The 27,448-nt window shown below is 43.4% G+C and overlaps 1 protein-coding gene across 5 annotated transcripts in view; it reads left to right on the forward strand.

Moving 5' to 3' along the window:
- Positions 1-27,223, forward strand: part of ARHGAP33 (Rho GTPase activating protein 33) — a 101,465-nt gene extending 74,242 nt beyond the window's left edge. For 4 of the 5 annotated variants that reach the window (XM_073655585.1, XM_073655588.1, XM_073655586.1 and 1 more), the window contains 5 exons: positions 20,506-20,639; positions 20,720-20,788; positions 21,103-21,651; positions 25,318-25,682; positions 25,985-27,223. In XM_073655585.1, the coding sequence (XP_073511686.1) occupies positions 20,506-20,639; positions 20,720-20,788; positions 21,103-21,651; positions 25,318-25,682; positions 25,985-26,995 (2,128 nt within the window). In that variant the 3' untranslated portion in view covers positions 26,996-27,223. The remainder of the gene's footprint in view (positions 1-20,505; positions 20,640-20,719; positions 20,789-21,102; positions 21,652-25,317; positions 25,683-25,984) is intronic. The other variant, XR_012252391.1, reaches the window with a different exon arrangement.
- The last annotated feature ends 225 nt before the right edge of the window (positions 27,224-27,448 follow it).

Raw genomic sequence — 27,448 nt, forward strand, 5'->3', positions numbered from 1 at the left:
AACACTGCCCCTATATGCAAGAATATAACTACTATAATACTGCTCCTATGTACAAGAATATAACTACTATAATACTGCCCCTATATACAAGAATATAACTACTATAATACTGCTCCTATGTACAAGAATATAACTACTATAATACTGCTCCAATGTACAAGAATATAACTACTATAATACTGATCCTATGTACAAGAATGTAACTACTATAATACTGCTCCTATGTACAAGAATATAACTACTATAATACTGGCCCCTATGTATAAGAATATAACTACTATAATACTGCCCCCTATGTACAAGAATATAGCTATTATAATACTGCTCCTATGTACAAGAATATAACTACTATAATACTGACCCCTATGTACAGGAATATAACTACTATAATACTGCTCCTATGTACAAGAATATAACTACTATAATACTGCTCCTATGTACAAGAATATAACTACTATAATACTGCCCCTATGTACAAGAATATAACTACTATAATACTGCTCCTATGTACAAGAATATAACTACTATAATACTGTCCCCTATGTACAAGAATATAACTACTATAATACTGTCCCCTATGTACAAGAATATAACTACTATAATACTGCTCCTATGTACAAGAATATAACTACTATAATACTGCCCCATATGTACAAGAATATAACTACTATAATACTGCCCCCTATGTACAAGAATATAACTACTATAATACTGCCCCCTATGTACAAGAATATAACTACTATAATACTGACCCCTATGTACAGGAATATAACTACTATAATACTGCTCCTATGTACAAGAATATAACTACTATAATAATGCTCCTATGTACAAGAATATAACTACTATAATACTGCCCCCTATGTACAAGAATATAACTACTATAATACTGTCCCATATGTACAAGAATATACCTACTATAATACTGCCCCCTATGTACAAGAATATAACTACTATAATACTGCCCCTATGTACAAGAATATAACTACTATCATACTGCTCCTATGTGCAAGAATATAACTACTATAATACTGCTCTTATGTACAAGAATATAACTACTATAATACTGCTCCTATGTAGAAGAATATAACTACTATAATACTACTCCTATGTACAAGAATATAACTACTATAATACTGCTCCTATGTACAAGAATATAACTACTATAATACTGCCCCCTATGTACAAGAATATAACTACTATAATACTGTCCCATATGTACAAGAATATAACTACTATAATACTGCCCCCTATGTACAAGAATATAACTACTATCATACTGCTCCTATGTGCAAGAATATAACTACTATTATACTGCCCCCTATGTACAAGAATATAACTACTATAATACTGCTCTTATGTACAAGAATATAACTACTATAATACTGCTCCTATGTAGAAGAATATAACTACTATAATACTACTCCTATGTACAAGAATATAACTACTATAATACTGCTCCTATGTACAAGAATATAACTACTATAATACTGCCCCCTATGTACAAGAATATAACTACTATAATACTGTCCCATATGTACAAGAATATAACTACTATAATACTGCCCCCTATGTACAAGAATATAACTACTATTAAACTGCCCCCTATGTACAAGAATATAACTACTATAATACTGCCCCTATATACAAGAATATAACTACTATAATACTGCTCCTATGTACAAGAATATAACTACTATAATACTGCCCCTATGTACAAGAATATAACTACTATAATACTGCCCCTATGTACAAGAGTATAACTACTATAATACTGCCCCTATGTACAAGAGTATAACTACTATAATACTGCTCCTATGTACAAGAATATAACTACTATAATACTGCTCCTATGTACAAGAATATAACTACTATAATACTGCCCCTATGTACAAGAATATAACTACTATAATACTGCCCCTATGTACAAGAGTATAACTACTATAATACTGCTCCTATGTACAAGAATATAACTACTATAATACTGCCCCCTGTGTACAAGAATATAACTACTATAATACTGCCCCCTATGTACAAGAATATAACTACTATAATACTGCCCCTATGTACAAGAATATAACTACTATAATACTGCCCCCTATGAACAAGAATATAACTACTATAATACTGCTCCTATGTACAAGAATATAACTACTATAATACTGCTCCTATGTACAAGAATATAACTACTATAATACTGCTCCTATGTATAAGAATATAACTACTATAATACTGCTCCTATGTACAAGAATATACCTACTATAATACTGCTCCTATGTATAAGAATATAACTACTATAATACTGCTCCTATGTACAAGAATATAACTACTATAATACTGCCCCTATGTACAAGAATATATCTACTATTAAACTGCCCCTATGTACAAGAATATAACTACTATTATACTGCCCCCTATGTACAAGAATATAACTACTATAATACTGCTCCTATGTACAAGAATATAACTACTATAATACTGCTCCTATGTACAAGAATATAACTACTATAATACTGCTCTTATGTATAAGAATATAACTACTATAATACTGCCCCGATGTACAAGAATATAACTACTATAATACTGCTCCTATATACAAGAATATAACTACTATAATACTGCTCTTATGTATAAGAATATAACTACTATAATACTGCTCCCTATGTACAAGAATATCACTACTATAATACTGCTCCTATGTACAAGAATATAACTACTATAATACTGCTCCTATGTACAAGAATATAACTACTATAATACTGCCCCTATGTACAAGAATATAACTACTATAATACTGCTCCTATGTACAAGAATATAACTACTATAATACTGTCCCCTATGTACAAGAATATAACTACTATAATACTGTCCCCTATGTACAAGAATATAACTACTATAATACTGCTCCTATGTACAAGAATATAACTACTATAATACTGCCCCATATGTACAAGAATATAACTACTATAATACTGCCCCCTATGTACAAGAATATAACTACTATAATACTGCCCCCTATGTACAAGAATATAACTACTATAATACTGACCCCTATGTACAGGAATATAACTACTATAATACTGCTCCTATGTACAAGAATATAACTACTATAATAATGCTCCTATGTACAAGAATATAACTACTATAATACTGCCCCCTATGTACAAGAATATAACTACTATAATACTGTCCCATATGTACAAGAATATAACTACTATAATACTGCCCCCTATGTACAAGAATATAACTACTATAATACTGCCCCTATGTACAAGAATATAACTACTATCATACTGCTCCTATGTGCAAGAATATAACTACTATAATACTGCTCTTATGTACAAGAATATAACTACTATAATACTGCTCCTATGTAGAAGAATATAACTACTATAATACTACTCCTATGTACAAGAATATAACTACTATAATACTGCTCCTATGTACAAGAATATAACTACTATAATACTGCCCCCTATGTACAAGAATATAACTACTATAATACTGTCCCATATGTACAAGAATTTAACTACTATAATACTGCCCCCTATGTACAAGAATATAACTACTATCATACTGCTCCTATGTGCAAGAATATAACTACTATTATACTGCCCCCTATGTACAAGAATATAACTACTATAATACTGCTCTTATGTACAAGAATATAACTACTATAATACTGCTCCTATGTAGAAGAATATAACTACTATAATACTACTCCTATGTACAAGAATATAACTACTATAATACTGCTCCTATGTACAAGAATATAACTACTATAATACTGCCCCCTATGTACAAGAATATAACTACTATAATACTGTCCCATATGTACAAGAATATAACTACTATAATACTGCCCCCTATGTACAAGAATATAACTACTATTAAACTGCCCCCTATGTACAAGAATATAACTACTATAATACTGCCCCTATATACAAGAATATAACTACTATAATACTGCTCCTATGTACAAGAATATAACTACTATAATACTGCCCCTATGTACAAGAATATAACTACTATAATACTGCCCCTATGTACAAGAGTATAACTACTATAATACTGCCCCTATGTACAAGAGTATAACTACTATAATACTGCTCCTATGTACAAGAATATAACTACTATAATACTGCTCCTATGTACAAGAATATAACTACTATAATACTGCCCCTATGTACAAGAATATAACTACTATAATACTGCCCCTATGTACAAGAGTATAACTACTATAATACTGCTCCTATGTACAAGAATATAACTACTATAATACTGCCCCCTGTGTACAAGAATATAACTACTATAATACTGCCCCCTATGTACAAGAATATAACTACTATAATACTGCCCCTATGTACAAGAATATAACTACTATAATACTGCCCCCTATGAACAAGAATATAACTACTATAATACTGCTCCTATGTACAAGAATATAACTACTATAATACTGCTCCTATGTACAAGAATATAACTACTATAATACTGCTCCTATGTATAAGAATATAACTACTATAATACTGCTCCTATGTACAAGAATATACCTACTATAATACTGCTCCTATGTATAAGAATATAACTACTATAATACTGCTCCTATGTACAAGAATATAACTACTATAATACTGCCCCTATGTACAAGAATATATCTACTATTAAACTGCCCCTATGTACAAGAATATAACTACTATTATACTGCCCCCTATGTACAAGAATATAACTACTATAATACTGCTCCTATGTACAAGAATATAACTACTATAATACTGCTCCTATGTACAAGAATATAACTACTATAATACTGCTCTTATGTATAAGAATATAACTACTATAATACTGCCCCGATGTACAAGAATATAACTACTATAATACTGCTCCTATATACAAGAATATAACTACTATAATACTGCTCTTATGTATAAGAATATAACTACTATAATACTGCTCCCTATGTACAAGAATATCACTACTATAATACTGCTCCTATGTACAAGAATATAACTACTATAATACTGCTCCTATGTATAAGAATATAACTACTATAATACTGCTCCTATGTACAAGAATATAACTACTATAATACTGCCCCTATGTGCAAGAATATATCTACTATTAAACTGCCCCTATGTACAAGAATATAACTACTATTATACTGCCCCCTATGTACAAGAATATAACTACTATAATACTGCTCCTATGTACAAGAATATAACTACTATAATACTGCTCCTATATACAAGAATATAACTACTATAATACTGCTCTTATGTATAAGAATATAACTACTATAATACTGCCCCCATGTACAAGAATATAACTACTATAATACTGCTCCTATATACAAGAATATAACTACTATAATACTGCTCTTATGTATAAGAATATAACTACTATAATACTGCTCCTATATACAAGAATATAACTAATATAATACTGCTCTTATGTATAAGAATATAACTACTATAATACTGCTCCTATATACAAGAATATAACTACTATAATACTGCTCTTATGTATAAGAATATAACTACTATAATACTGCTCCTATATACAAGAATATAACTACTATAATACTGCTCTTATGTATAAGAATATAACTACTATAATACTGCCTCCTATGTACAAGAATATAACTACTACTAGATGGTGGCCCGATTCTAACGCATCGGGTATTCTAGCATATGTCTCCCGACCCTCCTTTATAATGCCCCATGCGGGAAGTCACATCCCCCCTATATAATACCCCATGCAGGATGTCACTTGTTCCCCCATATAATGCCCCATGCAGGATGTCACTTGTTCCCCCATATAATGCCCCATGTAGGATGTCACCTCTCCCCCCACATAATGGCCCATGCAGGATGTCACCTCTCCCCCCATATAATGCCCCATGCAGGCTGTCACATCCCCCCCTATATAATACCCCATGCAGGATGTCCCATCCCCCCATAGTGCCCCATGCAGGTCCCCTATGGCCCCATAAAAAAAAAAAATCCAATACTCACCTCACTGCTTCTCTGGACTCCAGCTTAGCCGGCATCTTCGCTCTGAGACCGGTCAGGAGAGAGCGCGGTGTAAAGACGTCACCGCGCCCTCTGACCTGAGACTTCACAGAGCTGCCGCGGAAGACACAGGAGCTGCTGCTCAGGCACGGGGAGGGGTAAGTATGACGCCGGGTGCCGGGGTGCTGATCGAGCGGGGGGAGGGGAGGGGAGAGGAGAGGAGGGGAGGGGAGGGGAGGGGAGGGGAGGGGTAAGTATGACGCCAGTGCCGGGGTGCTGATCGAGCGGGGGGAGGGGAGAGGAGGGGAGGGGAGGGGAGAGGAGGGGAGGGGTAAGTATGACACCGGTGCCGGGGTGCTGATCGAGCGGGGGGAGGGGAGAGGAGGGGAGGGGTAAGTATGACGCCGGGTGCCGGGCTCCTGATCGAGCGGGGGGAGGGAGGGGAGAGGAGAGGAGGTGAGTGTAGTGGAAAGGAGGGGAGGGGCGTCACACTTGTCCTCGGGAGATAAGCGGCCGTAGGCGCTGATCTTCCGACGATAGCCGCATGTAGGTCAGCGGCGCCTGCGGTCAGGGGACTTATGCTGCATCGCCGCTGACCTCCGTGCCTCACATGAGCCGCTAACGGCCGCCATGTTTTTCTGAAATGCCGCGTCTCTGATTGGCCACGGCCGGACCAATCAGCGACCCGGGATTTCCAGGACAGACAGAAAGACAGACATACAGAAAGACAGACAGACAGACGTGATAAGACAATTATATAGATAGATAATACTGCTCCTATGTACAAGAATATATCTACTATAATACTGCCCCCTATGTACAAGAATATAACTACTATAATACTGCCCCTATGTACAAGAATATAACTACTATAATCCTGCCCCCTATGTACAAGAATATAACTACTATAATACTGCCCTTATGTACAAGAATATAACTACTATAATACTGCCGCTATGTACAAGAATATAACTACTATAATACTGCTCCTATGTACAAGAATATAACTACTATAATACTGCTCCTATGTACAAGAATATAACTGCTATAATACTGCCCCTATGTACAAGAATATAACTACTATAATACTGCTCCTATGTACAAGAATGTAACTACTATAATACTGCTCCTATGTACTAGAATATAACTACTATAATACTGCTCCTATGTACAAGAATATAACTACTATAATACTGCTCCTATGTACAAGAATATAACTGCTATAATACTGCCCCTATGTACAAGAATATAACTACTATAATACTGCTCCTATGTACAAGAATATAACTACTATAATACTGCTCCTATGTACAAGAATGTAACTACTATAATACTGCTCCTATGTACAAGAATATAACTACTATAATACTGCTCCTATGTACAAGAATATAACTACTATAATACTGCTCCTATGTACAAGAATATAACTACTATAATACTGCTACTATGTACAAGAATATAACTACTATAATACTGCCTCATATGTACAAGAATATAACTACTATAATACTGCTCCTATGTACAGGAATATAACTACTATAATACTGCCCCTATGTACAAGAATATATCTACTATTAAACTGCCCCTATGTACAAGAATATAACTACTATTATACTGCTCCTATGTACAAGAATATAACTACTATAATACTGCCCCTATGTACAAGAATATAACTACTATAATACTGCCCCTATGTACAAGAATATATCTACTATTAAACTGCCCCCTATGTACAAGAATATAGCTACTATAATACTGCCCCTATATACAAGAATATAACTACTATAATACTGCTCCTATGTACAAGAATATAACTACTATAATACTGCCCATATGTAAAAGAATATATCTACTATTAAACTGCCCCTATGTACAAGAATATAACTACTATAATACTGCCCCTATGTACAAGAATATAACTACTATAATACTGCTCTTATGTATAAGAATATAACTACTATAATACTGCCTCCTATGTACAAGAATATAACTACTACTAGATGGTGGCCCGATTCTAACGCATCGGGTATTCTAGCATATGTCTCCCGACCCTCCTTTATAATGCCCCATGCAGGAAGTCACATCCCCCCTATATAATACCCCATGCAGGATGTCACTTGTTCCCCCATATAATGGCCCATGCAGGATGTCACATCCCCCCTATATAATACCCCATGTAGGATGTCACCTCTCCCCCCATATAATGGCCCATGCAGGATGTCACCTCTCCCCCCATATAATGCCCCATGCAGGCTGTCACATCCCCCCTATATAATACCCCATGCAGGATGTCCCATCCCCCCATAGTGCCCCATGCAGGTCCCCTATGGCCCCATAAAAAAAAAAAAAAAATCCAATACCTCACTGCTTCTCTGGACTCCAGCTTAGCCGGCATCTTCGCGCTGTGACCGGTCAGGAGAGAGCGCGGTGTAAAGATGTCACCGCGCCCTCTGACCTGAGACGTCACAGAGCTGCCGCGGAAGACACAGGAGCTGCTGCTCAGGCACGGGGAGGGGTAAGTATGACGCCGGGTGCCGGGGTGCTGATCGAGCGGGGGGAGGGGAGAGGAGGGGAGGGGAGGGGAGAGGAGGGGAGGGGAGGGGAGGGGTAAGTATGACGCCGGTGCCGGGGTGCTGATCGAGCGGGGGGAGGGGAGAGGAGGGGAGGGGAGGGGTAAGTATGACGCCGGGTGCCGGGGTCCTGATCGAGCGGGGGAGGGATGGGAGGAGAGGGGAGAGGAGAGGAGGTGAGAGGAGTGGAAAGGAGGGGAGGGGAGGGGCGTCACACTTGTCCTCGGGAGATAAGGGGCCGTAGGCGCTGATCTTCCGACGATAGCCGCATGTAGGTCAGCTGCTCCTGTGGTCGGGGGACTTATGCTGCGAACAGCCGGCTGCATCTCCCGGCTGCATCGCTGCTGACCTTCGTGCCTCACATGAGCCGCTAACGGCCGCCATGTTTTTCTGAAATGCCGCTTCGCTGATTGGCCGCGGCTGGACCAATCAGCGACCCGGGATTTCCAGGACAGACAGAAAGACAGACAGACAGAGAGACAGACGGGATAAGACAATTATATAGATAGATAATACTGCTCCTATGTACAAGAATATATCTACTATAATACTGCCCCCTATGTACAAGAATATAACTACTATAATACTGCCCTTATGTACAAGAATACAACTACTATAATACTGCTCCTATGTACAAGAATATAACTACTATAATACTGCTCCTATGTACAAGAATATAACTGCTATGATACTGCTCCTATGTACAAGAATATAACTGCTATAATACTGCTCCTATGTACAAGAATATAACTACTATAGTACTGCTCCTATGTGCAAGAATATATCTACTATTAAACTGCCCCTATGTACAAGAATATAACTACTATTATACTGCCCCCTATGTACAAGAATATAACTACTATAATACTGCTCTTATGTACAAGAATATAACTGCTATAATACTGCCCCTATGTACAAGAATATAACTACTATAATACTGCCCCTATGTACAAGAATATATCTACTATTAAACTGCCCCCATGTACAAGAATATAACTACTATAATACTGCCCCTATATACAAGAATATAACTACTATAATACTGCTCCTATGTACAAGAATATAACTACTATAATACTGCTCCTATGTACAAGAATATAACTACTATAATACTGCTCCTATGTACAAGAATATAACTACTATAATACTGCCCCTATGTACAAGAATATATCTACTATTAAACTGCCCCCTATGTACAAGAATATAACTACTATAATACTGCCCCTATATACAAGAATATAACTACTATAATACTGCTCCTATGTACAAGAATATAACTACTATAATACTGCTCCTATGTACAAGAATATAACTACTATAATACTGCCCCTATGTACAAGAATATAACTACTATAATACTGCTCCTATGTACAAGAATATAACTACTATAATACTGCCCCCTATGTATAAGAATATAACTACTATAATACTGCCCCCTATGTACAAGAATATAACTACTATAATACTGCCCCCTATGTACAAGAATATAACTACTATAATACTGCTCCTATGTACTAGAATATAACTGCTATAATACTGCTCCTATGTACAAGAATATAACTACTATAATACTGCCCCCTATGTACAAGAATATAACTACTATAATACTGCTCCTATGTACAAGAATATAACTACTATAATACTGCTCCTATGTACAAGAATATAACTACTATAATACTGCTCCTATGTACAAGAATATAACTACTATAATACTGCTCCTATGTACAAGAATATAACTACTATAATACTGCTCCTATGTACAAGAATATAACTACTATAATACTGCTCCTATGTACAAGAATATAACTACTATAATACTGCTCCTATGTACAAGAATATAACTACTATAATACTGCTCCTATGTACAAGAATATAACTACTATAATACTGCCCCTATGCACAAGAATATAACTACTATAATACTGCTCTTATGTATAAGAATATAACTACTATAATACTACCTCCTATGTACAAGAATATAACTACTACTAGATGGTGGCCCGATTCTAACGCATCGGGTATTCTAGCATATGTCTCCCGACCCTCCTTTATAATGCCCCATGCAGGAAGTCACATCCCCCCTATATAATACCCCATGCAGGATGTCACTTGTTCCCCCATATAATGGCCCATGCAGGATGTCACATCCCCCCTATATAATACCCCATGTAGGATGTCACCTCTCCCCCCATATAATGGCCCATGCAGGATGTCACCTCTCCCCCCATATAATGCCCCATGCAGGCTGTCACATCCCCCCTATATAATACCCCATGCAGGATGTCCCATCCCCCCATAGTGCCCCATGCAGGTCCCCTATGGCCCCATAAAAAAAAAAAAAATCCAATACTCACCTCACTGCTTCTCTGGACTCCAGCTTAGCCGGCATCTTCGCGCTGTGACCGGTCAGGAGAGAGCGCGGTGTAAAGATGTCACCGCGCCCTCTGACCTGAGACGTCACAGAGCTGCCGCGGAAGACACAGGAGCTGCTGCTCAGGCACGGGGAGGGGTAAGTATGATGCCGGGTGCCGGGGTGCTGATCGAGCGGGGGGAGGGGAGGGGAGAGGAGGGGAGGGGAGGGGTAAGTATGACGCCGGGTGCCGGGGTGCTGATCGAGCGGGGGGAGGGGAGGGGAGGGGAGGGGTAAGTATGACGCCGGGTGCCGGGGTGCTGATCGAGCGGGGGGAGGGGAGGGGAGAGGAGGGGTAAGTATGACGCCGGGTGCCGGGGTGCTGATCGAGCGGGGGGAGGGGAGGGTAGAGGAGGGGAGGGGAGGGGTAAGTATGACGCCGGTGGAGGGGTGCTGATCGAGCGGGGGGAGGGGAGGGGAGAGGAGGGGAGGGGTAAGTATGACGCCGGGTGCCGGGGTCCTGATCGAGCGGGGGGAGGGATGGGAGGAGAGGGGAGAGGAGAGGAGGTGAGAGGAGTGGAAAGAAGGGGAGGGGAGGGGCGTCACACTTGTCCTCGGGAGATAAGCGGCCGTAGGCGCTGATCTTCCGACGATAGCCGCATGTAGGTCAGCTGCTCCTGCGGTCGGAGGACTTATGCTGCGAGCAGCCGGCTGCATCTCCCGGCTGCATCGCTGCTGACCTTCGTGCCTCACATGAGCCGCTAACGGCCGCCATGTTTTTCTGAAATGCCGCTTCGCTGATTGGCCGCGGCTGGACCAATCAGCGACCCGGGATTTCCAGGACAGAAAGACAGACAGACAGAAAGACAGAGAGACAGACGGGATAAGACAATTATATAGATAGATAATACTGCTCCTATGTACAAGAATATATCTACTATAATACTGCCCCCTATGTACAAGAATATAACTACTATAATACTGCCCTTATGTACAAGAATACAACTACTATAATACTGCCGCTATGTACAAGAATATAACTACTATAATACTGCTCCTATGTACAAGAATATAACTACTATAATACTGCTCCTATGTACAAGAATATAACTGCTATAATACTGCTCCTATGTACAAGAATATAACTGCTATAATACTGCTCCTATGTACAAGAATATAACTACTATAATACTGCTCCTATGTGCAAGAATATAACTACTAAAATACTGCTCCTATGTACAAGAATGTAACTACTATAATACTGCTCCTATGTACAAGAATATAACTACTATAATACTGCTCCTATGTACAAGAATATAACTACTATAATACTGCTCCTATGTACAAGAATATAACTGCTATAATACTGCCCCTATGTACAAGAATATAACTACTATAATACTGCTCCTATGTACAAGAATATAACTACTATAATACTGCTCCTATGTACAAGAATGTAACTACTATAATACTGCTCCTATGTACAAGAATATAACTACTATAATACTGCTCCTATGTACAAGAATATAACTACTATAATACTGCTCCTATGTACAAGAATATAACTACTATAATACTGCTCCTATGTACAAGAATGTAACTACTATAATACTGCTCCTATGTACAAGAATATAACTACTATAATACTGCTCCTATGTACAAGAATATAACTACTATAATACTGCTCCTATGTACAAGAATATAACTACTATAATACTGCTCCTATGTACAAGAATATAACTACTATAATACTGCTCCTATGTACAAGAATATAACTACTATAATACTGCTCCTATGTACAAGAATATAACTACTATAATACTGCTCCTATGTACAAGAATATAACTACTATAATACTGCTCCTATGTACAAGAATATAACTACTTTAATACTGCTCCTATGTACAAGAATATAACTACTATAATACTGCTCCTATGTACAAGAATATAACTACTATAATACTGCTCCTATGTACAAGAATATAACTACTATAATACTGCTCCTATGTACAAGAATATAACTACTATAATACTGCTCCTATGTACAAGAATATAACTACTATAATACTGCTCCTATGTACAAGAATATAACTACTATAATACTGCTCCTATGTACAAGAATATAACTACTATAATACTGCTCCTATGTACAAGAATATAACTACTATAATACTGCTCCCTATGTACAAGAATATAACTACTATAATACTGCTCCTATGTACAAGAATATAACTACTATAATACTGCCCCTATGTACAAGAATATAACTACTATAATACTGCTCCTATATACAAGAATATAACTACTATAATACTGCTCCTGTGTACAAGAATATAACTACTATAATACTGCCCCTATGTACAAGAATATAACTACTATAATACTGCCCCTATGTACAAGAATATAACTACTATAATACTGCTCCTGTGTACAAGAATATAACTACTATAATACTGCTCCCTATGTACAAGAATATAACTACTATAATACTGCCCCTATGTACAAGAATATAACTACTATAATACTGCTCCTGTGTACAAGAATATAACTACTATAATACTGCTCCCTATGTACAAGAATATAACTACTATAATACTGCTCCCTATATACAAGAATATAACTACTATAATACTGCCCCCTATGTACAAGAATATAACTACTATAATACTGCCCCTATATACAAGAATATAACTACTATAATACTGCTCCTATGTACAAGAATATAACTACTATCATACTGTTCCCTATATACAAGAATATAACTACTATAATACTGCCCCCTATGTAGAAGATTATAACTACTGTTATGCACACGCCCGGGCTGACTGGCGTGTGCGTGATTTAGTGATTCCACTGTGCCATGAAGCGGAGAGGGCTTGGAGGGGCGTAACTAAGTATCAACCCGATCCGACCAAGGTCGCACGACGGCTAACGACGCCGTGCACCAGGGAGGAATCGAGCAGAGGGACCAGGTGCTACTCCAGGCCAGACCCCAGACACGGCTGTTGACCCACACCGGGGAATACAGGAACAGGCAGGTTAGGCTGGCACACAGACAGGTGGGTATTGGCAGGCACGGCTGGCATGCAGACAGGTGGGCACTGGCAGGCACGGCTGGAGTGCAGACAGTAGGATGCTGGCAGGCACGGCTCTTATGCAGACTGGAGGGTACTGACAAGTACGGCTGGCGTGCAGACGGAGAGGTACTAGCAGGTTGGAGCACAGGCTGGATAGGGTCCAGTAGAGACTGGGATTCAGGAACAGAACTGCAGATGCGGTAGACAAGCAGAGCAGAGAGGAACCGCCGGAGCGGTGGGCAAGGTGGAGCAGAGAGGTACCGCCGGAGCGGTGAGCAAGCAGAGCAGGGAGAAATCGCTAGAGCGGTGAGCAAGGCAGAGCAGGCAGGAACCGCCGGAGCGGTGAGCAAGGCAGAGCAGGCAGGAACCGCCGGAGCGGTGAGCAAGGCAGAGCAGGCAGGAACCGCCGGAGCGGTGAGCAAGGCAGAGCAGGCAGGAACCGCAGGAGCGGTGAGCAAGGCAGAGCAGGCAGGAACTGCCAGAGCAGTGAGCAAGGCAGAGCAGGCAGGAACCGCCGGAGCGGTGAGCAAGGCAGAGCAGGCAGGAACCGCCGGAGCGGTGAGCAAGGCAGAGCAGGCAGGAACCGCCGGAGCGGTGAGCAAGGCAGAGCAGGCAGGAACCGCCGGAGCGGTGAGCAAGGCAGAGCAGGCAGGAACCGCCGGAGCAGTGAGCAAGGCAGAGCAGGCAGGAACTGCTGGAGCGGTGAGCAAGGCAGAGCAGGCAGGAACTGCTGGAGCGGTGAGCAAGGCAGAGCAGGCAGGAACCGCCGGAGCGGTGAGCAAGGCAGAGCAGGCAGGAACCGCCGGAGCGGTGAGCAAGGCAGAGCAGGCAGGAACCGCCGGAGCGGTGAGCAAGGCAGAGCAGGCAGGAACCGCCGGAGCGGTGAGCAAGGCAGAGCAGGCAGGAACCGCCGGAGCGGTGAGCAAGGCAGAGCAGGCAGGAACCGCCGGAGCAGTGAGCAAGGCAGAGCAGGCAGGAACTGCTGGAGCGGTGAGCAAGGCAGAGCAGGCAGGAACCGCCGGAGCGGTGAGCAAGGCAGAGCAGGCAGGAACCGCCGGAGCGGTGAGCAAAGGCAGAGCAGAGGGGACAGGGCTCTGTTCACACGGAACAGACTGGAAGGGATAGGCAGAACCAGATACACACAAGATACTTGCAATGAAGTAGCGAGTGGACTCTAAACTCACAAACGGAAGTACAGCGACAACGAGTAGGAGTTAGGTGCAGGTTCAGACTCTGCGGAAAAAGGGAAGGTACGGACATAGAGAAAAACAGGTAACAGGCTAGGAGAGTGTTCAGACAAGAACTGACACTGCAGCGAGATACAGGAGCGGGTCTAGGTATGCGGCCCCTAGAAGGCGGGACGAACAGGCTAGGAGCGTGTTCAGACTGGCCTGGAAATACAGCCCCCAGGAAGGTGGACAGACAGGCAAGAAAACAAAGATAACAGATCTAGGTTTGTGGCCCCTAGAAGGCGGGACGAACAGGCTAGGGTACAGTTCAGACAGGAACTGCTACTGAAAGAGATACAGGATCCAGTCTGGGAATACAGTCCCCAGAGTGGCGGAAACAGACAAGAACAGAACAGGACCTGGCACATTCAGAGTCAAGGAGCACACTGAATGATAGAGTTGCTCAGGCACCAGCTTCCAGGTGGAGCTGGTTTAAATATCCAGTGACAGACAGCAATAGGCTGAGGACGCATTAGGGGTGTGCCCACAGCAGCTACAAGAAACAAGAAGTAACCGGGCCGCCGCCCTAAGCAGTCAGAACAGAGACAAACAGACAGCATGAATAGAAGCCAGGCTAGCAGACTGGACTGAAGATCAAGTTTCCGATCTTGCATAGTGAGAGATGGTGCACCATGCAAGCCCGCCACCAGGTATGTTACCACTACTATAATACTGCTCCTATGTACAAGAATATAACTACTATAATACTGCCCCCTATGTACAAGAATATAACTACTATAATACTGCCCCCTATGTACAAGAATATAACTACTATAATACTGCCCCTATGTACAAGAATATAACTACTATAATACTGCCCCCTATGTTCAAGAATATAACTACTATAATACTGCCCCTATGTACAAGAATATAATTACTATAATACTGCTCCTATGTTCAAGAATATAACTACTATAATACTGCCCCTATGTACAAGAATATAACTACTATAATACTGCTCCTATGTACAAGAATATAACTACTATAATACTGCCCCTATGTACAAGAATATAACTACTATAATACTGCTCCTATGTAGAAGAATATAACTACTATAATACTGCCCCCTATATACAAAATATAACTACTATAATTCTGCTCCTATGTAGAAGAATATAACTACTATAATACTGCTCCTATGTGCAAGAATATAACTACTATAATACTGCTCCTATGTACAAGAATATAGCTACTATAATACTGCCCCTATGTACAAGAATATAACTACTATAATACTGTTCCTTATGTACAAGAATATAACTACTATAATACTGCTCCCTATGTACAAGAATATAACTACTATAATACTGCCCCCTATGTACAAAATATAACTACTATTATACTGCTCCTATGTACAAGAATGTAACTACTATAATACTGCTCCTATGTGCAAGAATGTAACTACTATAATACTGCTCCTATGTACAAGAATATAACTACTATAATACTGCCCCTATGTACAAGAATATAACTACTATAATACTGCTCCCTATGTACAAGAATATAACTACTATAATACTGCCCCCTATGTACAAAATATAACTACTATTATACTGCTCCTATGTACAAGAATATAACTACTATAATACTGCTCCTATGTGCAAGAATGTAACTACTATAATACTGCTCCTATGTACAAGAATATAACTACTATAATACTGCTCCTATGTACAAGAATATAACTACTATAATACTGCCTCTATGTACAAGAATATAACTACTATAATACTGCCCCCTATGTACAAGAATATAACTACTATAATACTACTCCTATGTACAAGAATATAACTACTATAATACTGCTCCTATGCACAAGAATATAACTACTATAATACTGCTCCTATGCACAAGAATATAACTACTATAATACTGCCCCCTATGTACAAGAATATAACTACTATAATACTACTCCTATGTACAAGAATATAACTACTATAATACTGCTCCTATGCACAAGAATATAACTACTATAATACTGCCCCTATGTGCAAGAATGTAACTACTATAATACTGCTCCTATGTACAAGTATATAACTACTATAATACTGCCCCCTGTGTACAAGAATATAACTACTAGAATACTGCCCCTATGTACAAGAATATAACTACTATAATACTGCTCCTATGTACAAGAATATAACTACTATAATACTGCTCCCTATATACAAGAATATAACTACTATAATACTGCCCCCTATGTACAAGACTATAACTACTATACTACTACTCCTATGTACAGGAATCTAACTACTATAATACTGCTCCTGTGTACAAGAATATAACTACTATATTACTGTCCCCTATGTACAAGAATATAACTACTATAATACTGTTCCTATGTACAAGAATATAACTACTATAATACTGCTCCCTATATGCAAGAAAATAACTACTATAATACTGCCCCCTATGTTCAAGACTATAACTACTATACTACTACTCCTATGTACAGGAATATAACTACTATAATACTGCTCCTGTGTACAAGAATATAACTACTATAATACTGCTCTTATGTACAAGAATATAACTACTATAATACTGCCCACTATGTACAAGAATATAACTACTGTAATACTGCTCCTATGTACTAGAATATAACTACTATAATACTGCCCCTATGTACAAGAATATAACTACTATAATACTGCCCCCTATGTATAAGAATATAACTACTATAATACTGCTCCTGTGTACAAGAATATAACTACTATAATACTGCTCCTATGTACAAGAATATAACTACTATAATACTGCCCCCTATGTACAAGAATATAACTACTATAATACTGCCCCCTATGTACAAGAATATAACTACTATAATACTGCCCCCTATGTATAAGAATATAACTACTATAATACTGCTCCTGTGTACAAGAATATAACTACTATATTACTGTCCCCTATGTACTAGAATATAACTACTATAATACTGCCCATATGAACAAGAATATAACTACTATAATACTGCCCCTATGAACAAGAATATAACTACTATAATACTGCCCCTATGTACAAGAATATAACTACTATAATACTGCCCCCATGTACAAGAATATAACTACTATAATACTGCCCCTATGTACAAGAATATAACTACTATAATACTGCCCCTATGTACAAGAATATAACTACTATAATACTGCTCCTATGTGCAAGAATATAACTACTATAATACTGCCCCCTATGTGCAAGAATTTAACTACTATAGTACTGCTCCTATGTCCAAGAATATAACTACTATAATACTGCCCCTATGAACAAGAATATAACTACTATAATACTGCCCCTATGTACAAGAATATAACTACTATAATACTGTCCCTATGTACAAGAATAAAACTACTATAATACTGCCCCTATGAACAAGAATATAACTACTATAATACTGCCCCTATGAACAAGAATATAACTACTATAATACTGCCCCCTATGTACAAGAATATAACTACTATAATACTGCCCCTATATAAAAGAATATAACTACTATAATACTGCTTCTATGTACAAGAATATAACTACTATAATACTGCCCCTATGTACAAGAATATAACTACTATAATACTGCCCCCATGTACAAGAATATAACTACTATAATACTGCCCCTATGTACAAGAATATAACTACTATAATACTGCCCCTATGTACAAGAATATAACTACTATAATACTGCCCCCATGTACAAGAATATAACTACTATAATACTGCCCCTATGTACAAGAATATAACTACTATAATACTGCCCCTATGTACAAGAATATAACTACTATAATACTGCTCCTATGTGCAAGAATATAACTACTATAATACTGCCCCCTATGTGCAAGAATTTAACTACTATAGTACTGCTCCTATGTCCAAGAATATAACTACTATAATACTGCCCCTATGAACAAGAATATAACTACTATAATACTGCCCCTATGTACAAGAATATAACTACTATAATACTGTCCCTATGTACAAGAATAAAACTACTATAATACTGCCCCTATGAACAAGAATATAACTACTATAATACTGCCCCTATGAACAAGAATATAACTACTATAATACTGCCCCCTATGTACAAGAATATAACTACTATAATACTGCCCCTATATAAAAGAATATAACTACTATAATACTGCTTCTATGTACAAGAATATAACTACTATAATACTGCCCCTATGTACAAGAATATAACTACTATAATACTGCCCCCATGTACAAGAATATAACTACTATAATACTGCCCCTATGTACAAGAATATAACTACTATAATACTGCCCCTATGTACAAGAATATAACTACTATAATACTGCTCCTATGTGCAAGAATATAACTACTATAATACTGCCCCCTATGTGCAAGAATTTAACTACTATAGTACTGCTCCTATGTCCAAGAATATAACTACTATAATACTGCCCCTATGAACAAGAATATAACTACTATAATACTGCCCCTATGTACAAGAATATAACTACTATAATACTGTCCCTATGTACAAGAATAAAACTACTATAATACTGCCCCTATGAACAAGAATATAACTACTATAATACTGCCCCTATGAACAAGAATATAACTACTATAATACTGCCCCCTATGTACAAGAATATAACTACTATAATACTGCCCCTATATAAAAGAATATAACTACTATAATACTGCTTCTATGTACAAGAATATAACTACTATAATACTGCCCCTATGTACAAGAATATAACTACTATAATACTGTCCCCTATGTACAAGAATATAACTACTATAACACTGCTTCTATGTACAAGAATATAACTACTATAATACTGCTTCTATGTACAAGAATATAACTACTATAATACTGCTTCTATGTACAAGAATATAACTACTATAATACTGCTTCTATGTACAAGAATATAACTACTATAATACTGCTCCTGTGTACAAGAATATAACTACTATAATACTGCCCCCTATGTACAAGAATATAACTACTATAATACTGCCCCCTATGTATAAGAATATAACTACTATAATACTGCCCCCTATGTATAAGAATATAACTACTATAATACTGCTCCTGTGTACAAGAATATAACTACTATATTACTGTCCCCTATGTACAAGAATATAACTACTATAATACTGCCCATATGAACAAGAATATAACTACTATAATACTGCTCCTATGTCCAAGAATATAACTACTATAATACTGCCCCTATATACAAGAATATAACTACTATAATACTGCCCCCTATGTACAAGAATATAACTACTATGATACTACTACTTTTATAGGAAAGGTCCACGTAGCAGGAAGAAATCAGGTGGTGGCAGCAGCTGGAGAACATTTTTCGCTATAGGAAAAAATTCATCACAGCAGAAGAAATCTCGATCTGGTGGTCTCCGGGAGACTGCGGCCCACCAAAGAGGTAATATATAGTATGATCAGCTTTACTATTGTGTTTCTTGCTGACTGTTTCCTTACTCCTCTCTCTTTCTCTTCCTGCAGTTTTGGAAACGGTGACGCTGCGTTCAGCTAAGAGCGAGGAGTCGTTGTGTTCTCACACCAGCGGGACTGGTAAATCTGATCTATTCATCTGTTATTGCAGAGCTGTGACACCGATCACCTTATTGTTCTCTATGTCTATATTTCGGGTGTCTGTGCTGCGCTCCCCTCTGCTGTTGTTCCCAGGGAGTCCAGCAGGGGGAGCTCTTTTCACATCTCATAATTTATAATGAAGATGTGTGTTATTTACAGCGGTGGGGGGTTAATGATGGCGTCGTAGTATTTCCGAATACTGCAAAATCTGAGCTTTTTCCCACCGACATTTTATTTGGCCAACTACCTTGTTTTATCTGCGTTACTTTACGACGACTTTCACTCCTTTTCAGGATTTCACCGGACCTCACGTCTCCGTCGCCCACGTTCGACAAGTGACGGCCTCACCACTCGGCTGCCTCATTGCCGCTCCGTAGAAAGCCTGGCACATTCATCCCCTTCTCCTCCCAGGGTGCCATCCCCTCCTCCTACAGCGGGGCGTCCCCAGTCGGCGTGGATCGAGGAGGACCTGGACCTGTCGCCGCCGCTCCCGGAGATGGACGGTCTCGGCTTTGACCCTTTATCCTTCCGTCTGTCATTTTCTGACCATGAAGAAGTGAAGTCTCCTACAATAGTGAGAGCAGAAGTGACCAGCCAAGGCCATTCCCTACCGCGCCGCCTCAGCCTGTCGCCCACCGGTGGCTGCTCCCCGTCCCCGCCACACAGCCCCCCGGAGCGCTTGGTTACAGATAAGGGGAACCAGGGCCCCCGTAGTCTGTCTCCTCCGCCTCAGATGCTGAACCTGCTGCTTCAATCCTGTCAGTTGCGACTTGGCGAGACCTGTCTGAAGGAGGTGAAGGGAAAAGTAACTGGAGCCCCCAACCAGGAAGACTCCCCAAAAGGTTAGTAACCATGTCGGTTCGCTCATGCTGACAACCACCTTCAATCATATGGTGGTTGTTAGCCTTGATGGTAGTGATCCACCCCAGCACCTCCATCATAAATCAGATCCCCTGCACCTCCAGCGCCGCAGCTCTGACGGTCCCCTGCATGTCCAGCACCGGAGCTCTGATGGTCCCCTGCTTCTCCGCCCCACAGCTCTGACAGTCCCCTGCACCCCCAGCCCCGCAGCTCTGACGATCCACAGCACCTCCAGCCCTGCAGCTCTGATGATCCCCTGCACCACCAGCCTTGCAGCTCTGACTGTCCCCTGCACCACCAGCCTCACAGCTCTGGCGGTCCCTACACCTTCAGCACTGCAGCTCTGATGGTCTCCTGCACCACCAGCCCCGCAGCTCTGATGGTTCCCTGCATCTCCCATGCCGTAGCTATAGTAGTCCCCTGCTTCTCCAGCATTGCAGCTCTGATGGTCCCCTGCATCTCCAGTGCCACAGCTCTGGTGGTCCCCTGCATCTCCAGCGTCGCTGCTCTGATGGTCCCCTGCATTTCCAGCTCTGCAGCTCTGACTGTCCCCTGCACCTCCAGCGCCGTAGCTCTGACCGTCCCCTGCATCTCCCGCGCCGCTGCTCTGGTAGTCCCCTGCATCTCCAGCACTGCAGCTCTGATGGTCTCCTGCTTTTCCAGCTCTGCAGCTCTGACTGTCCCCTGCACCTCCAGCGCCGTAGCTCTGACCGTCCCCTGCATCTCCCGCGCCGCTGCTCTGGTAGTCCCCTGCATCTCCAGCACTGCAGCTCTGATGGTCTCCTGCTTTTCCAGTGCTGCAACTCTGATAGTCCCCTGCACCTCCAGCCCCGCAGCTCTGACTGTCCCCTGCACCACCAGCCCCGCAGCTTTGACTGTCCCCTGCACCTCCAGCCCCGCAGCTTTGACTGTCCCCTGCACCTCCAGCCCCGCAGCTCTGACTGTCCCCTGCACCTCCAGCCCCGCAGCTCTGGTAGTCCCCTGCACCTCCAGCACCGCAGCTCTGACTGTCCCCTGCACCTCCAGCCCCGCAGCTCTGGTAGTCCCCTGCACCTCCAGCCCCGCAGCTCTGACAGTCCCCTGCACCTCCAGCCCCGCAGCTCTGGTAGTCCCCTGCACCTCCAGCCCCGCAGCTCTGGTAGTCCCCTGCACCTCCAGCCCCGCAGCTCTGGTAGTCCCCTGCACCTCCAGCCCCGCAGCTCTGACAGTCCCCTGCACCTCCAGCCCCGCAGCTCTGACAGTCCCCTGCACCTCCAGCCCCGCAGCTCTGACAGTCCCCTGCACCTCCAGCCCCGCAGCTCTGACAGTCCCCTGCACCTCCAGCCCCGCAGCTCTGACAGTCCCCTGCACCTCCAGCCCCGCAGCACTGACAGTCCCTGGCCCCTCCAGCCCCGCAGCTCTGGTAGTCCGCTGCATCTCCAGCCCCGCAGCTCTGGTAGTCCCCTGCACCTCCTGCCCCGTAGCTCTGACAGTCCCCTGCACCTCCAGCCCTGCAGCTCTGGTAGTCCCCTGCACCTCCAGCCCCGCAGCTCTGGTAGTCCCCTGCATCTCCAGCACTGCAGCTCTGATGGTCCCCTGCTTTTCCAGTGCTGCAACTCTGATAGTCCCCTGCTTCTTCAGCCCCGCAGCTCTGACAGTCCCCTGCACCTCCAGCCCCGCAGCTCTGGTAGTCCCCTGCACCTCCAGCCCCGCAGCTCTGGTAGTCCCCTGCACCTCCAGCCCCGCAGCTCTGACAGTCCCCTGCACCTCCAGCCCCGCAGCTCTGACAGTCCCCTGCATCTCCAGCCCCGCAGCTCTGACAGTCCCCTGCACCTCCAGCCCCGCAGCTCTGACAGACCCCTGCACCTCCAGCCCCGCAGCACTGACAGTCCCTGGCCCCTCCAGCCCCGCAGCTCTGGTAGTCCGCTGCACCTCCAGCCCCGCAGCTCTGGTAGTCCCCTGCACCTCCTGCCCCGCAGCTCTGACAGTCCCCTGCACCTCCAGCCCCGCAGCTCTGGTAGTCCCCTGCACCTCCAGCCCCGCAGCTCTGGTAGTCCCCTGCATCTCCAGCACTGCAGCTCTGATGGTCCCCTGCTTTTCCAGTGCTGCAACTCTGATAGTCCCCTGCTTCTTCAGTGCTGCAGCTCTGATGGTCCCCTACACCTCCAGCCCCGCAGCTCTGACAGTCCTCTGCACCTCCAGCGCCACAGCTCTGACTGTCCTCAACATCTCCCACGCCACAGCTCTGGTAGTCCCCTGCACCTCCAGCCCCGCAGCTCTGACTGTCCCCTGCACCACCAGCCCCGCAGCTTTGACTGTCCCCTGCACCTCCAGCCCCGCAGCTCTGACTGTCCCCTGCACCTCCAGCCCCGCAGCTCTGGTAGTCCCCTGCACCTCCAGCCCCGCAGCTCTGACTGTCCCCTGCACCTCCAGCCCCGCAGCTCTGACAGTCCCCTGCACCTCCAGCCCCGCAGCTCTGACAGTCCCCTGCACCTCCAGCCCCGCAGCTCTGACAGTCCCCTGCACCTCCAGCCCCGCAGCTCTGACAGTCCCCTGCACCTCCAGCCCCGCAGCTCTGACAGTCCCCTGCACCTCCAGCCCCGCAGCTCTGGTAGTCCCCTGCACCTCCAGCCCCGCAGCTCTGACAGTCCCCTGCACCTCCAGCCCCGCAGCTCTGACAGTCCCCTGCACCTCCAGCCCCACAGCTCTGAAAGTCCCCTGCACCTCCAGCCCCGCAGCTCTGACAGTCCCCTGCACCTCCAGCCCCGCAGCTCTGGTAGTCCCCTGCACCTCCAGCCCCGCAGCACTGACAGTCCCCTGCACCTCCAGCCCCGCAGCTCTGGTAGTCCCCTGCACCTCCAGCCCCGCAGCTCTGGTAGTCCCCTGCACCTCCAGCCCCGCAGCTCTGGTAGTCCCCTGCACCTCCTGCCCCGCAGCTCTGACAGTCCCCTGCACCTCCAGCCCCGCAGCTCTGGTAGTCCCCTGCACCTCCAGCCCCGCAGCTCTGGTAGTCCCCTGCACCTCCAGCCCCGCAGCTCTGGTAGTCCCCTGCACCTCCAGCCCCGCAGCTCTGGTAGTCCCCTGCACCTCGCAGCTCTGACTTTCCCCTGCTTCTGCAGCTCTGATGGTCCCCTGCATCACCAGCACCGCATCTCTGGTAGTCCCCTGCATCACAGCTGTGATGGTCCCCTGCACGTTCAGCACCGCAGCTATGGTGGTCTCCCACCGTCCCTGCAGAGATGACGTCACTTGTATGATTTATGGGACTGCTGCAGCAAATCACTGGCCGTTTTGTACAGCGGGATATTACTTTAGACCAATGAATGGCTGCAGTTGTCCTGTGAATCATATACATGGCAGGGGGCACAGGAGCGTTGGGAAAGGAGAACCTGAAGGTGAATTCTCTTTATTTTAATATGGCGTCATATTTGCTGCTAAACAGCAAATTTTATAAAATCCCGGACATTCCCTTTAAAAGAAAACTGTGCCGTGCCCAATGCTCCGGTCCCTTCCAAAAGCTGCATTCAAAATGCTGCCAGCACTGAAGCGTCAGTCTGTGACTGCAGCTCTGGCTGTGACTGGAGCATTAGACGTCTATGCACTGTGAATATAGCGAGGATTCGGCCCAGTACTGAACACCTACCTATGTTTTAACCCCTTTCTCACAGGAGTGACGCTCTCTCCACAGCAATCCGCTCCCCCTCCACCCATGTCCATGATGCGGCAGCTGCCCCCTCCGCCACCGCCCAAGGATCCTGCTCGGGTTATGGCTTTGAAGTTGGCGGAGAGCGCCCAGCGAGCCCTGCAGTCCTCAGTGTCCACCGGGACTGTTCCTGCAAAGTCCTCGCAGAGATCGGCGGCCCCGCACCCCGCCACCTCCGTGTTCAGACGTTCCCTGTCCATGGAGTGCAGTGAGAGCTCCGCACCGAAGGAGGGTCCGCTGTACTCAGAGCTGCGGCCCCCCATAATGTGCCCTAGTGAGAAGATCGCCACCCAGCATCGGCCTCCGAGACCCCAGATGCACAGTACAATGGTGAGGGGACTCAATGGGCATCAGAAACATCAGACTACTATCGAATGGCACAAACCTGCACAAACCAATATAGGGTGATGCAGGACATCACAGGCCAGTATAGGGTGGCGCAGGTCATCAGACCAGTATATGGCTGGAAAGACCTCTTGCTATCAGTATATGAAGGTATGGCCTGTATATAGTAACATAGGTCAGTATAGGTGGTAGACGTTGTTGCGGGCAGCATACGGTGGTAGAGGTCACCATAAGCTGTATTTGGCAGCACTCGCTTACTTTTCTTCTTTGTGTCTTTGCTTTGGCAGGCACCAGGATCCACTCCACTAGATCTCCGAAAAATGGCCCCAGCTGCCGGCCCTCCTTCTCGAGCTCCTCGTCTGCATACCAGATCTGGCAGCCTTCCGGCCCCTCCGAGCCTTTTTCTTCCGCGCACACGTCCACCCCCATACAGATTCCCAGAGGAAGGACCTCGGATGCCTCCACACCGCTCTGCTGCTCCTTGGCCAGAACCCGAGGGCCTCTATTATGAGATTTTGGGAGACCCTCCTCATCCTCATATTGCACCTCTCAATGCTTCATATGGATTAATTCAGTCGCCTTGGCCGTATATGGCGTCCCCTCCTTCTCACCCTCATCCTGTACCCCCACCTGGTTGGTACGGGCGCCCTCCACCGGAGCCAGAGCGTCTGAGTTACCAGCGTTGGGATAGGACGCCTCCTGCACATTTGCGCCCATATGTTGTGGGGGGAAGCGTCCCGTACTCTTATATGGGGACCACAGATGGTAGAGGTCAGTCTATCACGTCACGACTTCAACAAGGGAGAAGGGAGGAACCAATTTATGTCAATCTCCCCCCAAAGGCAGATCTGGGGGGTCATTTCCAAGGCAATAGAGACCCCACAGATTCAAAACCAGACCTGCCGCATAAACATCCTCGCGGCCACCCTCCAAGTATCGGAAGGCATGAAAGTTTTGGAGATCCTCAACCTGCAAAACAACAACACAACCCTCAACCGCTAAGAAGGGAGGGGTCACTTAGCTTTTTTCGCCCACCTCCGCTTCCTCACACCGGGATGTGGGGCACACAACCTAAATACCAAGAGGGGAGAGACCCCCCAATTATCAACTATGAGAATCCTAGAGGAGGGGGCCAGAGAATGGGCTTTGTGGCTCCGAATTGTATGATGTCAGAGGGAGGGACTTTGTATGGAAACCTAGAGCAAAGAGGACCCCCACACAGGTCGGCCACCCCTGCCGGATTCATGGGCTCACCCTGGACGGTTCACACAGAGGGACAAACGCGGAGTTACTGCTGAGAGGGGGGAACTTAAACCATCTTCTTGTAGGTTTTCACTTATTTGGAATCCCCTATTCGATAGTTGGTCTCTTCCAATCCACGCCCCCGAGGAGCCAAAAACCAAACAGCAGCTCGTCTGTGCTGGAGCTCGTAACCTGTTGTGTTTAGTGATCTTGTGTGGGGATGCGGGAGCAATTTTCACCTCAATTTACAAAAAAATAAATAAAAATATTTACTTACCCCCCAACGTTAACACTTAGTGTATATATGTCACAAATCAATGCGGTCCAGGGATTGCACTGCCATGCAGGGGTTAATGATGATTGATGACCTATCCCAGCGGACAGATCAGCCTACAATTATTAATGTCCGTGTCTGCTCCGAGATGGGCAGGAAGTGGGTCTGAAAGCAAATTAAAACTTGGATTATGCCCAGTATTACCGTCACGGACCGCGATCATTTATTCCATTCC

This window comes from Phyllobates terribilis, unplaced genomic scaffold (assembly GCF_046119375.1).
Source record: "Phyllobates terribilis strain yellow unplaced genomic scaffold, ASM4611937v1 Scaffold_12__6_contigs__length_324123572, whole genome shotgun sequence".
NCBI lineage: Eukaryota > Metazoa > Chordata > Amphibia > Anura > Dendrobatidae > Phyllobates > Phyllobates terribilis.